At 35.7% G+C, this 17,456-nt stretch overlaps 1 protein-coding gene across 2 annotated transcripts in view; it reads left to right on the top strand.

The window, feature by feature from the left end:
* The first annotated feature begins 2,008 nt into the window (after positions 1 to 2,008).
* LOC107753911 (inactive phospholipase D5-like) overlaps positions 2,009 to 17,456 on the top strand; it is a 22,165-nt gene continuing 6,717 nt past the window's right edge. Inside the window, exons 1-5 of one of the 2 annotated variants that reach the window (XM_016570183.1) lie at positions 2,009 to 2,290; positions 12,942 to 13,078; positions 14,064 to 14,247; positions 15,167 to 15,275; positions 15,598 to 15,725. In XM_016570183.1, coding sequence (XP_016425669.1) covers positions 2,123 to 2,290; positions 12,942 to 13,078; positions 14,064 to 14,247; positions 15,167 to 15,275; positions 15,598 to 15,725 — 726 coding nt within the window. In that variant the 5' untranslated portion in view covers positions 2,009 to 2,122. Of the gene's footprint in view, positions 2,291 to 9,977; positions 10,376 to 12,941; positions 13,079 to 14,063; positions 14,248 to 15,166; positions 15,276 to 15,597; positions 15,726 to 17,456 lie in introns of those variants that run through there. The other variant, XM_016570184.1, reaches the window with a different exon arrangement.

Below are 17,456 nucleotides of genomic sequence, written 5' to 3'. Positions count from 1 at the left end.
AGTGCTGAGTCATTGGTTTAATTATGCTAACGGACCGAGGGAGGAGGAATTAGTATTCATAGAGAGCATGTGGGAAAGACCACAGTCTGAAGAAATTAGTTAGAAAGCCAATTATAAAATAGAGATCACAGAAAATATACTCCAGAATAAGCTCTGATCTTATCAAGTCAACATGAAATGAAAATGGACTGGTGTTCATTTTCTAATACACAACTTACTGTGCCGCCATACATTTCTCTTGTTGAATGTCCTGTTTCACTTAGAAATACACAAAGATGAAGAGCTTGAAAAGAGTCCGCACATTCAAACATTAAAGCATCACAAGCGAGATGAGAACGATATATGCAATTCACTGAATAAAACAAGGCAAACGTTTCGGTCACATGTTGACCATTATCAATGCCAAGCTAACAGTGTTAGAACTAGAAGCCATCTTAAGATGCTTAAGGTGCGGACTCTTTTCAAGCTCTTCATCTTTGGGTAAACTTTTTTGGTCCACGCACTTCAGTTGGATTTTTTTGAAGGCGCGGTGCGTCTCTGGCTGCTTCTCTGATACTTAGAAATACACCACAATATCAAACTAGAATCGGTTGTGAATGCAGCTTCATACTGATTTTAAAGCAAACTGTATGTAGTTAAGTGGAATTTACTGTCGTAAATATAACACTGTCGTAATTACTGTACAGTGGATAGCTGTACGCGTATTTGTTGCTGCCGTAAAGCAATCGCGGAATTTCGTACCCGCTCACCAAACTTACCACTCTCAGAACATTTTGGCAGGAGTGAATGAAAGAAACCGAAGCCATTCGAATTATTATTAAGTGTAGTTGCTTTAAAGGTGACATATCATGAAAATCGGACTTTTCCAGGTTTTAAGTGCTATAATCAGCTCCCCGGTGCATATACCATCCAAGGAAACGTGAAAAAGATTAACCCAGTAACTGTTTTGTTAAGCCTTTTTCTGCAAGCGTCTGAGAAAACGAGCGCGTCTGATTTCGCTCCCTTGGTGACGTGGCAAAGGGATCTCATTATAATATTACCGCCCCTTAATCTGCACGTTTCCACGCACTATATTGTAAAAAGGGGCTTAATATGTCTCCTTTAAGGCCTCAAATGATAAATACTACTAAAATCAACTCGTAAATGCCTTTATACTACCTTTTTATGGTTCTAGAAACAGTCTTGGTATTTTCTTTCATTTTTGTAATGATTTTTCGAGTTATTGCTAAATAGTTATTGGAGTACATTTTACAACAAACTTCAAAATTTCCCATATAATTCAATGTTATCATTTCTTTGTAATTTTGTGTGAAATTTTCTAGCACTTTCTGAGTGAAAATTGTCCATACACCAATTTTTATTTTTCAGTATAGTTCGTTTCATTTGTTTCTATTGACAGACTCTGCTTTACAACAGGGCTGCTGCTTATATTATGAATTGCATCAGTATTGTGTTGGCATATTGCTTATCTCAAGGATCATAATAGATTGAAGTACTTCATTGATCACCGGGGAGAAATGTGGCGCAAGGCAAACGAGGAAATATGAAGCAATCAAAAGCAATCACAACTGCTTCCTCCACCATAGAGTTTTATTACAAAATCATTTCCTCTCATTACCCAATAATACAGATGGGTATTTGTTTTTTGAATGAGTGTGCAGCATGCAAGCAGGCGGCTGTGAACTTCTGGGTGATGTCAAATGAATACTTTATTGAGTTTGCCCGCAGCACTTCTGAGTTAATATGCACTGATGCCTTTACGTGTGTGTGAGTGTGTTGGACTCGCAGTCATGCATCAGAGCACCACGTACACACTGAGCGGAGGGGAGGGTACCAGGTGCAGGATGTGGGGTCTATGCATCCACACACTTTCTTAGTCACTATGCCCACTCAGTCTTTGCCAGCCCCTCCCAACAGGACAGGGAGACCCCTTTCTGCCTGTGTGTGGAAGAAATCCAAAGAAATCAGGCTCTCTGCAAGACACGGCTCAGTCTAGCACAGACTCCAACAGTGTTTGCTGCTAGCACTGGCTTAGAGTCTTTTCCTCGTGGACTGAACTACTTGGGGTGAACATCTTATGGAGACAAAGTAGGAGTATTTGGATACTTAACGAAGTGGAAAAATGCAAGATAGGAGGTTTGTTTCAGAGGGTCCAGGGATGAAGCCTCCACCCGAAACGGGGTTCTTGTCCACGCCTCTCACCCGTCCGGGTAACAACATCTTCAGCACTGTCCAGCAGCAGGACTACTCTGCTATGATCTGGCTTAAAAGAAGAGATAGAATGGAACTGGTAAGGCTGACCTTTAACGACTGACCGCTGATATTGACAGTAACTGCTGACTGCTGCCCTTTTCCCCTCAGCACAGAAACCATCCACCTGTAAGCATGAAGGCACACACAACACACACTGTCTAGACCAGGGTGGAGTGGGCAGGTCTGTGTGTCTGAGTGGAGAATGTATTGTTTTTTGACACTATACACTGTAATTCATTCACTAACATTTTCAGTTTTAATTTTTTCTAAAATAATTGAGGCTATATGTCAGAAGCAGTCTTAAATTTAGATTTTTGGAGATGATATATATACACACACACACACACACACACACACACACAAAACCAACAAGCACAACCCACTTACTGTAATCCAGGATTTCCTAAGGGTTTGTGTATGATGGAATCATAAGAGGTTCATATGACTGGCATGAAAATGTTAATTACACAAAAATGCAAACAACATACCCCAATAATATAATAGAAATGACCTTAACATGTACAGGATGATGTAACTATATATGATGTAAAAATATACCTAATATCGTGATTGATTTATTTTAAATGTTATATTGTATAATTCAGTATTTTATTCATTTTGACAATTTAATCAAATAAGAAAATACCGTTCAAAATAAAATATATCTGAAAGATATGAATATCCATATAGGCAAATATTTAAATTAAAAGGATGTCATAATGGGAATAAACAATCAATTCAGATTGAATGATTCCACTCAGATGACCTATAGGTAATGGAAAATAATGAAGCTGTCTGAAATGTAATGTAACTCATGGAATTATTCAATAAAATTAAATAATATACTTACACCAGCAAACATTCAAAACAACATACCACTTGGGACCTATCTTTGCTAATCCTGAGCAGATCATTTAGCCTTGAGGGTCTAACCATTTTTCTTTTAAGTAAAAACTATATTGTTTATGATACAATTATAAATAGACAACTGTTCACAAATCTCCCAATGACAACATAGATATATTTTAATGTTCAACATGAAATATATGCAATGACAAAATATTGCTTTATTATAGATTCTGAATATTAATAATTTTTATTATCATCATTTTTATTTTTATTATAATTATTTTATTGTCATCATTATATTGCAATTTTAAATCATTAATTTTTTTATCAATCATTAAGACTGCAATTTTAAATTAGACAATTTAACATCAAAACAGGTCTGTTGAAATAATTACAATTAAAAAAGGAGCAAAACTTTAATTACTGAGAATTTGATAACGAACAAAAGTCTGAATGGTCCTAAAAATAGGCTTCTTTTTCTGTATGCAAAATGTATGAATTCTTTCGCATTTTTTTTTTAATTCTTCTTTATCAATCATTAAGACTGCAATTTTAAATTAGACAATTTAACATCAAAACAGGTCTGTTGAAATAAATGTCACACAATGTTGATGTTTAGATGAAACAGTGCTGAAATGAGATTTAGTGCCATCTATGGTCAAGATGAAAATGGTTGTGTATGTCTAATATTGTTCCCATTTTACATACATACAAATACGGTCAAAATTTTATACTTTATTCTTGTATACAAAATTAAAGTCATGAAATGTATTATTCATTATATTTATGGAATGTTTAAATTAAAACATACAGTAAAACATTTAGGTGACAGGGTTTAAGCAGTCATATATATATATATATATATATATATATATATATTTGCAAAAATAATGTCTTATTTAAATTGTAAAATATGCAGATTTAAATACAATTAGAAACATGAGTGAAACACTGTATTACAGTAATGAGGATCTAGAAAGAATCAACGACAATGATGAGAATTACAATTAAAAAAGGAGCAAAACTTTAATTACTGAGAATTTGATAACGAACAAAAGTCTGAATGGTCCTAAAAATAGGCTTCTTTTTCTGTATGCAAAATGTATGAATTCTTTCGCATTTTTTTTTTTTTAATTCTTCACAATTTAGAATTCTTTCCAATTCCTTTGCATTTGGGCTGATATGTGGCCTGGGTGAGTTTGTGAGGTTGACGTATATCTGGATGATGCTAGCAGTCTGCAGTAAACCAGAGCATTTCTTCATGTTCTCTGTTAGCTGTGTATCGTAGCAGGCATTCTCATTTGGCTTTCTGGGTTTCTCTCTATATGTCTTTCTCTCTCTTAGTGAAATGAGCCACTCGGGAGTTGCGGGGAGGGAAGTGTGCTGTGCTCTGCCGTCCCTGATAAGAATTGATTACCTTCTCCGCTTCTCTGTCACTGTGTTTCTTTGATGTAAATATAAATCATGCTCAGTGCCTAATCTTTGACTTCTCCTTCAACCTAAAACCCAATTACATAACCAGGCCACTATACCTGTGAATGTCGCACCTTTGTGTGTATTTAAAAGTGTAGTGTTTGATCAAAGCAGAGGTTTCATTCCTGGCTCTATAGATATTGTTTTTTTTTATTGTTTAAATGAGCTCTGTTTAGTCTTCACACACACACACACACACACACACACACACACACACACACAATGTTTTACAATTTTAAAAAAAAACTACAAATATTAAACATTTTTAACTGCTTAAGCCCTATCACAATAATGATTTACTGATTTTATATAAACAGTAGCATTTCATTAGCTTAACAGTTTGTAGATTATTTGCAGTTTACAATGGTTTCATAGATCATTCGATCAGATTTTACAATCTAAAGTTTATAATAAGAGTTATAAAGCAACAACCAATGAGACATTAGTAATTCATGCATGCTGAATATCTTCCTTTCTATGGTTCTTAAAAGGAAAAACATGATCTAGTATAAGAAAGAAAAAGAAAAGCTTTTTCCAGGCTAAGATACAATAAGCGGACTTGCTTGCCCTCTCCAAATAATCAAAGAAAAGGTTCCAGACTTTTTTTTTTATATATATATAAACATAGTGAGACCTTGTTCAGCGGGGCCTGCTTTTTCAATACAGGCACAGTGATTTAATGAGTCTCTCATGTGGAACCCCCCATTTATATCAATTTTTGCTCATTCAAGATCTTCCTGTGCAATTTACCGGATTAATTCTGCCCTTTTATCAAAGTCAACCTGACCGTTTGCTGTTTTGCAGGGTTTAAAGTGCGACATCCTGCAGACAGGAGCACAGCATATACACTGATGGGTCTCAGTATGTGTGACGCCCACACACATTCGCTGACCTTAAAACACACACATGCGCAGCAGGGCCGAATGAGTCAGGCATTAGAACGGGAATGATTCTGACATCCCAGAAAAAGGCTCTCATGAAAATCACAGCCAGTGTTCATATTGATTAATAATGCATGGAAGCATGCATTGTTACAGTCCGATCGGTGTTTTTGAACACTGTGTGTCGTGCAGTGGAAGCTCTCATCTCACAGTGGACAGTGAGGTCAGATAGAGCGGTCCTAATGAGTCTTATGGGAGAAAGACTGTCTCAGTTCTGTCCCCTAATGATGCTCTTCTGCCAGAGGTGTTGCTATGGATCAGATGCTTCAGTTTAGTGCTTTTGTCCTGGATAAATTTGTAAGGATGCTGAGAATGTGACCTCCCTGGATTTTGACAGCTGTTGTCGCTGGGAAAGATGCTGGAGTTATCTTAAAAATGATCTCTGTTCAGTAAACCAGTTGATGGTTTGTGATGTATTGGCTTAAAGCTCAGATCTGCTAATTGGTTTGTTACTTAACACAAGGTTACTTCAGGTGGACTGTCCCTCAAATTAGGCCCAGACCGACTCTATACATTATTTCCGCTTTTCTGTGCTGATAGAAGTGAAAATCAGCAGCCCTTGTGAAAAGAGTGCACTTAATTGTACTGAATGTACACTTGAATTAGCAAAAAAAAAACAACAACACTTGAAATATACTTATAAAAAGTGCACTTTTGTAATAATGTCAAATTAAAAGTTTTACTTTAAAGTACATTTTAAATCATGTTTTAATAATCTTTTGTAATACTGAAAGTAGTTATTTTGATGTGTTAACTAACATATTAAAGCGCAAGTAAAGTACTTGATTATAAATTGAATTATAGTGTGTTATTTAATATTACATTTTAATTTAATATATTTTAAATGTACTAACTTTCAACATTGATTACAAATGTGAAATTTAAATATATTTAATAGAAATTATATTAAATATATACCATGTTTGTCAGTATATTCAACAGTAAACCATATTTAACCAAGACATTAAAAATAATTATGAAATAACATATAAAGATGTACTTAAGTCCTAATTTAGCATTTAGCACACTAAACTAACTTTTTACCTTACTTTTTTGGTTACTGAAAATGCTCTAGAAATATATATATATATATATATATATATATATATATATTCACCAGTAGGTGGCGATAAGGGACTGTCTTTATGCGTGAGATTGTATGATCTATTCAACAGATTCGTTCAAAACACTGATCTGTTCAGCAACTAAACAAGTGACTGCATTTGTGAGTGAGACTGAATCACTCAGGAATGGAATATCACCTACTGTGTGTTACTTTGAGATGCGTGACGGTTCTGCTATTACTTGTATTTGCATTTTTACTGCATTTTTTATTGCATTTTGTAAGACAGAAACAACTAGACATGGTACTATGCAGTCGTTTATATCTGTAAAACGATGAATTTAAAGGGGTCATATGATGCGATTTCAATTTTTACTTTCTCTTTGAAGTGTTACAAGCTCTTGGTGCATAAACAAATAATGTTCTTTTTAGCAACATCATATGACCCCTTTAAATAAATAGTGCACCCAAAAACTAATATTTACACACTCTCAATGCATTCAAGCTGTAGATGAGTTTGTTTCTTCATCAAAACATATTTAGAGAAATTTTGCATTACATCACCTGCTCAGCAATGGATCCTCTACAGCGAATGGGTGCCGTCAGAATGAGAGTCCAAACAGCTGATAAAAACATCACAGTAATCCACATGACTCCAGTCTAACAATTAAAGTCTTGTGAAGTGAAAAATCTGCATGGCTGTAAGAAATTAATCCATCATTAAGGCATTTTTACTTTAAACTGTCACTTCTGGCCAAAATGTGAGTACATAATCCATAATAATACTTCCCCCTGTTGTTCTGTGGCCTTCAAATTATCTTTATTTTGGGGCTTTTCTCAGCAAATATTGATGTATTTAATTCATTGCATCAATTTTATTAAAATTTTTGACAGCGCTTGCTAAAATATTTGTTAAACTGATGTGAGTGACCGGCGTTTCAGTTCTGCTGACATTTCTGCTATAGGTTCTAAACTATTAGATTAACAGATGATTGTTTTTGTGTAGCATTTCAGCATGTACAGTGCCAAGGCCTAAAATAAGTTTTCCTCCTGGCCATGTAGGGTCCTCTGTCAGAGAAGGACACAGTCAAGTTTGCTTTCCTCATTTCTATTATATATTACACCCTGTCTGCTTCACCTCTCCCTTGAGAAATGACTCACCTAATATTGTCTGGGCCATCAGCCTCTTTTTTCTCTCTCTTTTTCCCTCTCTCAGTTTTTAATTCAACACATTTTATTGCTTCAACACTTTTCTGTAAGTATTCGATCAATACGGGACTTGTAGGAACAGCCATAAAATATATTTTTACATTTTCTGAAGACATCATGAGTGCTGTTGGCTTGTGCAAAACTCTTCGCCATGACACTAAAGTGTTTTTGGTGGTTCCAGGCCTGTGCTATGCAGTTGCTAAGGTGTTCTGGGTGGTTGCTAAGTTGTTGCTTAATGTTCTTAGTCAAAAGAGCCATAATATCTTTGATTTTCAGGTCTCTAGCCATCAGTGTCAATGGGATTTTTTCATTAATTCATCATCCATGTCATCATCCATCCATAATGTATAATAAATAAACACTGTACTCCCGCGCTCTACTGTATGTACAAAGTGCATCTGCTGTGCAGTGATGGAGTGCTTGGTGTTTTGAGGTGAGGGGCTCAGCTGTAACTAATGGACGTCACGTTGACAGTGACCTCTATTCCGACTTGTGGTTATATGGGCAGGGTCATTCCCACTTCGTTTCGCAATAGTTTTCTTTACTGAAAAGTTACACAACGGATGTCCCAAAACACAGGTGCATATATCTCCTGTCTAACATCCTGCCAGCTCTCCTCAATGCATCACCACCGTAAGTGCAATTAAGTCTTGCGGTCTGTCAATGTCTAGTTTTATCAGACAGCTTTTGCTAACTCTAAAGTGGTCAAGAATGGGAATTAGTTGCTTTTAAATACGCTTACTCCACAAACTCCAGTCTGTAATCACAGGACTGAGAAGATTATGCACTGATTTAAGAAGGTGATATCTCGTTAAGCAATGATACAAATCCCAGTGAAGGAGGTCATCTGTATCTCATGAGCATAGGCAGTAATTAACAGTGCATAAGTGAGGTGAGATTCAGCAGGAGTCTCCTGCTGTAGGTAGCATATGCTCCATTCCATTGCAGTAGTGTGCCAGGAACATCTGCGGAGTGATTCCAGAGAAAACTTTGATTACTTCAAACTTGCCCTTTTTTGCATCTGTCTATACATATATATATAAACTAATAAAAATGACAAAAGTACATGATTACTGAAATGTAAAAACCTACAAAAAATGAAAATATAAAAATAAAAGCTAATTCAAAATGTTAATAAATATTCTAATAGTATATAAATAAGATTAAAATAACACTTTCTAAAATGTTTTCTTAGAAGTTTTTGCTAAAATTAATAAGAGTAAGAGTATAGAGCTATAAAATTATTGTGGATAGCATAGTTCAGACAATTTGGTTTTGGACGAGTTCATATTGAAATCATTGATTTTTGTTTGAGATCTCTTGAAATCTCATTGAGATCCCTTCTGAAGATAAAGTAAATGTGAGAGTGAGACCACTGTTTTTTTTTCAGGGAAAAAAAAAATCAGGAAATGTAAGCAAATTGTCTAATTTACTGTTTTCAATTGAGATTTCCTTTTTTATTTTTCTTTCCTATAGGAGTTTGCATGAATCAGTACAAGTCTCACTTGATAGATTAGTTCACAAGCCTGCCAGGCAGATTTAACAATCCTAATTTAGACACAAATGAGACATTACAGCATGCGGATAGAGCTATAAAATTGAAGTAGAACACTTAGTCTGGATAATTGGTCTTTGATGAGAAAAATGTGAGCTCTCTAACCTTTGCAGACTTTGTGTTTTCATAGTAAGCTCAGTTTGAGACATAATTGACATCTATTCTGAAATACTTTTGGAGATTGCTGAGATCCTTTTCTCATGAGAACAATCTGAGAAGCAGGAGAATTAAACAAAAGTCTCAGTTCGCTTTCCATTTAATGTAATTTGCTGTTAGAGAGAAGACATATATTAAATAGATCTTCCTTCCTATATGGGAAGGTATTTCAGATTCTGAGATTGCCTGAATCGCATAACGGTGTCTCTAATAAACAACTTACTCGATAGATTAGTTCACGAGCTGGCCGGCCAGTTGTAACGATGCTGAATTATTTATAGGGTGAACGTGTCAAGCTCATTTATGCTTGCACTGAACTTCCCTCTGTCATGCTGGAAGGAAAAGAGACAATACCTTAGAGATGCTTAGAGTCAGAAGGTTGGGTTTTATACCATGTTTTATATTTGTACTCCTTGTCTTTCTTCTGTTGAAGCCAAATCCATTTGCACTGTGCCGGCAGAGTTTTGGTTCACAGGGCAGGTGAGAAAGATGCAGAAGGGAGGGGGATTGTTCTGTGTTAGCCCAGCATTGGATGTTTCGAGAGAGGGAGTGGACCATGTCTTTCTCTCTCCTCCTCTCTCTTTCTCTGTCTCCATCACTATGGAGTTGAGGCGAGGAAACCACACAGCCAGTGGAAGCATGCGTGAGCTCAGGGTGCTAAAACAAAAGGCACACTATCTACCACTCACTATATCATTCCGTGGACTTGCACATCCATTACAGTGATGAGCGTAATAGAGAGGCTGAGCGGGACACGTTACCAAGGAGACTACATTGATGAAATACAGTAGCGTCTTGTTTTCCATGTTTCCTGAAGTCTGAAGGAACTTAAAAGCTGTTATGCCAGGCTCTGCCACTCAGGAGAACATCATGAAGGTGAGGCTTAACTTTCACTTCAGGCTCCAAATACCCCATCAGAATATTTCTGCTGAAAGTCTGCATTTAAATTGAAATTATTATTTATTTATTTTTTTGCTCAGCTGCACAGAATATGATTTCGATACTGGGTGACTCATAAAACTCCCAAGAAATGTTTGGGTCGAATTTCATCCCCCATAAAATTGAAAAAAAAAAAAAAAATTAAATTATGTTTTGCATAAAGAAAGTTATTTTAGCACTACTAATTAATATCAACATTTTAAATAAGTGCATTACTTTTCAAATTGTCAGTATTGTTTTTTATTTACTGTAATGTGGGGAAATTGTTCATATATATATTTAGAAAATATTTTAGAAAATATTATTTATTTATATGAAAATAAATGTCACCAATTCTTTTGATTTTGTAATATGGTATGACATATAATAGTGAATAATATAATATAATATAAAATTATATATTATATTATATTATGAAATATGTCCTGAACATAGTGAGAATTGAATAGTTTTGTATTTTTTATTTTATTTAGTTTTTTTTTTTTTCAGTGGTGTCTACAATTGTGTATGTTGTGTATGGAATTTATTTTATTTTTGGAAAAACACATATGAAAATGTTATGTGTGTAGGTACATTTTGTCAATTTCTCTGGTTTATTTATTTATTTTTTTGTTAGATAAGATTATGACTGAAAGGAGAATATGTTTTGTAAAAATTAATTTTTCTCTCACACGTTGATACAGCATGTACAGCATGGTTTACAGTAGTCTGACTAAGCTGCATGTCAGGCCTTTTTGATTGTATGTTAGAACGCTTAACTCGTCAAGACTGAACTCTGAAAAGTAGCAGATAAGGTTGGAAGGAGCAGCACATCGTCCTGTCAATCAAAGCCGTCAGCACAGACAGCTCGATGCAAACACAGCATTAATTTGACATACTTCCCTTCAGGCGGAGAAAGTCTCTGTTTACAGACAACTTTAATTCTTTAACTTTAATAATTAAATATTTAATTAATTAAATATTACAGTGGAACAAATCTAACATACCGTTTGATTACCGCAGTATATGCTTTTAGATTCTAGAAAAAAAATACTAATCTTTTGAAATACTTCAAAAGATCACATTCTCTTAAAGGTCTGAAAAACCCCAATAACTTGCTCAAATAAACACTAATTCAGTGTTACATGTACTGTGTTTAATGATATTTCCCAAATGATTCCGAACTGATTTTAAACCAAACCAAGCTTCAAACATCCTTTGAGATAAAGGAAACACCTTCAATGATATCTCGAATGTCAAACTTAAAGTAAAATCCAAACATAAAGTCAATCATGCCTGTACATGAGTGTGTAAGGGTAATAAAGGGGACACTAATTGACCAAATCCATTTGAACTGTAAGAAGGTTAATGCCTTGGATTAATCTGCTTGCTTCGTGTACTCCCTGCTCTTTAATTAAACTTCACTTTGCATGTTTCCTTCAGAGGAAAATGATATACGATGTATATGTCACTCAGCAGACAGCTGTAAAGCCGGGACTCTGATGGAGGCCAGCAGATGGGATGGGAGACAATCTCTCTCAGGGGAGAGATGTTCAGGGAAGTGCAGCGCTAAGCAAAAATCAAGTCACTCATGTGCACTTTTTTTGGAGGGAAAATCAAAAGTTCTGAGTTGATGACAGCGCTGGTTCTCAAGCAGTATTGCTTCAGGACCCATACTGTACTTTGGCCATATGCTTGATTTGCTCCTCAAGAAATATTTCTGATTATCATCAACAGTTGTGCTGCTTAATATTTTTGTGGAAACTGTGATATATGTTAAATTCTTTGATAAAATTCTTTGACACATTTAATGAATTTAATGCACCCATGCTGAATTAAATTTCTAAACATGCTGACCTCAAACTTTTGAACGGTAGTGTATATTGTTGATAAACCTGTATGTTTTACAGTCCTTACTATACATGATTATGAAGGTGTCATGTCAGTCTTATGCACATCCCTTCAAGTAAAGTGTAACCTACATAATTATATGATTTATGATTCACATTTAGCATTGTTCTTTCCCTGCTGTCCACGACCCTATCAGCAGCCCACCATCTGAGAACTACTGCCCTTCAGCACACACCACGTTTTATCCATTGACCACATTAATATTTATAGACACTTTCCTGGGTTTCATGCTGATGCTTGTTTACAGCAGTGGATTGGAGAGAATGCTGCATAGTGAGAACACTCACCAACAACAAATCTATCTACCTCAATACTTTAGAAAAATCCACCAAGCATATAAGGAAAGCTCTTCCTTCTGTATAATAGAATTCAGGTGAAAATTTGACAGAGTCACTCTATCATTCTCTCAGTCGTAAAATTAAATTATAGCTGTAGATTCCAGAGCAGAGAAGTACTATTTTGAATACAATAAATCTTGACCCTGCAAATGTAAACTGTCACCAAAGTCAGAAACCCTATATTAATAATTCCAACAAATAAGTCAAGACGAACTTATCTAAAACCTGTATATTAAAATGTAATTGGCAGAGCTCTCTTTGTATGTCTTTTGCAGTCCCAGCAGAAATGTATTGCTGTGTTTGCACTGGTTTGCTGCTTTGCTGTCCTGCTGGCTCTAATTTTCTCTGCTGTGGACGTCTGGGGAGAGGATGAGGATGGTGTCACTGAGGAGAACTGCAGCAAAAATTGTCGGTAAGAAGCAGTTGTCACAGATCATACCCTGATGATGTTATTTTCTGCAGTACATATGATCCAAAAAGTACACATGGGAGCACTGCATATTCAGCTCCGTGTTTTGTACCTTTAGCCAACATGAGTTTATTAATTGCATCTTGATTAGGAATAGTTTTAGACTTCACAGCTGACTTAAAATGAGTTTTGTCATCATTCACTCATCTACATGTTATTTTAAACCTACGTATATGACTTTTTATTCCGTAGAACAAAAAGAAGATTCTGAATAACACAGGCCAATGCTACATTTTTTCGATGCAATTACAATAAACGGGAGCTGGAGCTTTCATACTGCACAGTGGTTTCATAAAATTATCATTGCTGTGTTCCTGAAGCCATACAATAGCGCTGCTTTTTGTGAGGAACAGACTGAAATTTAATCGAAAATAAGTTCCCTCCACTCATTCATTCATTCTGTCAGAGAGCTGAACTCATGAACAAATCATTCAGACATGAAAGGAATAATCCTCTCATGAACATCCCAAGGTGAAATGATTAAATATCAATTAAAATGTTGGTCAGTTCCTCACACAGGACTTGGAATAAATTTGGGAACTTTCATTTTGGAACTTAACAGCCCTATTCCACATTAATTTGCTGTACTGTATATTAAAAAGAGTGGCCAGATTCACCGTTTTTAGTTCCATATAGAAAGGAAGCCATATGGGTTCAGAACAACACGAGGGTCTGCTAAATGAATGATGTTATATAACGTAATGTAAATGAGTAAATCATTATCATTTTTCTTCAAGACTTAACTGCTTGCCCAACAGTTTTTAAGAATAATACGCAACAGTGAATCATACATTGAATCATATGTGCATTAAGAAAGTAAATAGGTTCAATTTTGATTTCATGTTGACTTCAATATATATGTTGTGCATAAATCTATGAACATGTTCCACAAGCTAACATCTCCTGACTTACATCAATATGCTCTTAGCATTGTCCTTGTGGAGAACGTCCCAGGAGAGCTGTCATTCAACCCCAATAGTTCAACCCATCTCCCGCTTACCATGGGTCTCAACCATCTTTTGGACCAAGCAAAACTGTCAGTTGAGATAGTGTCGCCATACTGGGCTCTGACCTCCAATGATCAGGGGTCACGGCTTTATTCCTCCTATCAGGTTAGTTAGCCTACGTTTATACTATTACAATTGATGGGCGAATATGCATTAACAACAATTCTTATATATATATATGCTGCATTGTATCAATATAGTTATCATAACTGTGTCTTACTTAGACAAACTATAGTTCCGAAATAGTTTTGGGGATTTAGAGGTGCACTGATATTGTAACTGATAACATTTTCTATTATTTTTTATAATTGATAAAGAAATAAAGCACTAAAAACTGAAATAATTTTAAATGCCACCGTACAGTATGAAAATTGGATTTTAATTTTGAGATGTTTTATCAATTTATAAGTGGTAAAGATTAAGTGCACACTGCACATTTACGGTGCCCCTAAAAGGACATGGTATAATGGTAAAAAAAAAGAAAAGAAAGAGATGAATGAGGGAAAAAAAATATGCATTTGCGTTCTCTTACAAACCAAAATGAATTCCCCCCCAGAAACTTTGTGTTCACCATTCAAGAGAACACAAATGTTTTATGAGAGACCGCAAAATTTTCTTGTGGGAAAAAAAAAACATTTGCAAAAGAACACAAATATGTCACATGTCACAAAAAATATATTTCAATGCTTTTGCGTTCTCTCACAAAACGTTTGCTTTCCCCTAATGTAATGTAATGTAAGTGCTTTGGAAGAGAATGCACAAGATTTGCAACAGAATGCAAAAGCATTGAAATATTTTTCCTCCCATCTAATTTTAAAGGTAAAAAAAAAAAAAGTTAAATTAGGAAAATGAGTATGCACAATTAAATAACAGAATTAAAAAAAACTCTAATATTGGCCAATAACTGTTGTTCCTACTGTACCTACTTTCTACTTATGATTATGCTTCTAAAATGTCTGATTTATAGTCATTTGCATATATTACATATGGTATTAATATTCTAAAATCTTTTTCTATTTTCTAGGGTCAGTATTTGTTTCAGAGATTGTTAAGCCTGAAGTCTCGAGGTGTCAGATTAAAGATTGTTAGTGACCAGCCCAACTCCATTGAGCTGAAGAGCATGTCTGGCCGCTGTGAGTGAACTCAAATCTCTCTAGTTAATGTTAATTGATGCATTGATTTCTGTCTGCTGAAGTGCTGAATACAGTACTAACGCAGTTCTCTCAAGGCAAAACACTGTAAGATCACACACACAGGCATCCATCTGTCATAAACTGGCATAACTCTTTGGGCTTTTCGCTTCTCCAGTCCCTCAAGGCTACACACAAGGTCAAAACATCATGAATGTGCAATATTGTTGAATGTGCAGAGTTGAATGACAGAGATCTCTCGTTAAGGTTAACAGGGCTTAACAGTTTCCAAACCATTGCCCGAATGGCTGTCTGTCTCTCCCAGATGCAGAAGTGCACTACGTCAACATGACGGCCCTCACCAGAGGAAGACTGCTTTCCTCATTTTGGGTGGTGGACAGGAAGCACGTTTACATTGGCAGTGCTGGCATGAACTGGAAAGCGCTGTCCAAGGTAAAGAATTTCAGTGGCCTCGAAAAGTACTTGGATGATATATGAGTGTTATTGCAAAACATAACAAAATATGAAACCTGGGAGAATTTAAGGGCCAGTCACGCTACACTCTTTGTTCCTCTGACTTCTATTCATACACATGCGAGAGAGAAAAGAAAACGCAAGCTCATTCAAATTTTGAATGAGAAATTCCAAAGTTCAAGTTTGATGAACTCATATGAATCATATGAAGCCATGTGACCAAAGTAGATAACATTTTTACATTTTGGATGTATTATATGTAGACGTTTTTTTAAAGTGCCCCTATTATGCTATTTGAAAGGTTCATAATTTGGTTTTGGGAGTCCCTAACAACAGGTTTACATGCATGCAAGGTCAAAAAACACTTTCATTTTCTTATAAGATGCATTTAAATTTACCTTATTTCTCAACGACCCGCAAACTATTCTTTTTTAAAGTGCCCCTATTATGCTATTTGAAAGGTTCATAATTTGGTTTTGGGAGTCCCTAACAACAGGTTTACATGCATGCAAGGTCAAAAAACACTTTCATTTTCTTATAAGATGCATTTAAATTTACCTTGTTTCTCAACGACCCTCAAACGATTCTTTCGAAGATTCATCTTTCTAAACCCCTCCTTTGCATGAGGCTACTCTGCTCTGATTGGTCCGATGACCCAGTCTGTTGTAATTGGTCTACTGCGCACAGCGCATGTTGAAAATTGGAACATAGTAAAGACCCAAACAATAATGGTATATGCGTTAGCTGAACACAGACATGGAGCACTGATAAAGCACTGCAGTTTGTAAACCAATGTATTGCTCCATCATTTATCATGACTCCAAGTAATAAGAATGACAGATGTTCTATATCAATCGACACATTTCTTGACAATAGCGGGCCCACAGCTGATTAGCCGGAGACCTACAGTTGCACTGAGTGTATACACAACCCAACAAAACACACAAAATATGCTGGAATAGGCCTATATCAACTCACTCTGTGTTACTGTGTTTTCTCAGTGAATAAATTGATGAATGAGAGACGATTTATTGAAGCATGAGCTTTATTGCCACAACACAACGCAAAGAGGATAAGAGACCAGTTACACTTGCATTTATATGGCTGGCTAGCATCCACTAGAGATTCCTGCAGCGTGCTTTCAGAGTTTCTCTGAAACCCTCCACCTTCCCCAGCTCCACCTGTATAGATCTGCTACGGGTTATTTTTGTGCTATTTGTGCAGCAGCAGTATGTCTTAAATACTCACGGCACCATATCGCCATATGCATTGGCAGTAGCAAGTTCCTGTACTTGCTTGCAGCAGCAGCAATAATCTACAACTACAGCAATAACCAAAAGCAGCAGCAATTCAGCAGCAGCGTAGCAGATCTGTTCCGCCAAGACCAAATACATTAACATTGTCATATCCATCACCATGCTAAAATGTTCAGAGAGTTGTCATGATTGAATTAAGGTTTGCATCAAAGCATCATTGAAAACACACCACCCAGATCTTACAGCTCAGACGATGAAGGCCGCACTTCATACAGCTCTGGTTTTACCAGAAAGCTGCAAAAAAAATTTACATACTAGTGTTATTTTACAATCATTGGGATACTATTATAGTTTTATTTTATGTGATATAAGTTTTCTCATGTTTTTTTTTTTTACTATAATAACTGTTTTTTTAAATATAGTTTTTATTCATTTTTATTTCAGTTATTTTAGC

This window comes from Sinocyclocheilus rhinocerous, unplaced genomic scaffold (assembly GCF_001515625.1).
Source record: "Sinocyclocheilus rhinocerous isolate Xijiao unplaced genomic scaffold, SAMN03320098_v1.1 scaffold2666, whole genome shotgun sequence".
NCBI classification, from domain to species: domain Eukaryota; kingdom Metazoa; phylum Chordata; class Actinopteri; order Cypriniformes; family Cyprinidae; genus Sinocyclocheilus; species Sinocyclocheilus rhinocerous.
Note: the sequence above shows the minus strand (reverse complement) of the source record. Positions and strands in the feature narration are given on the sequence as shown.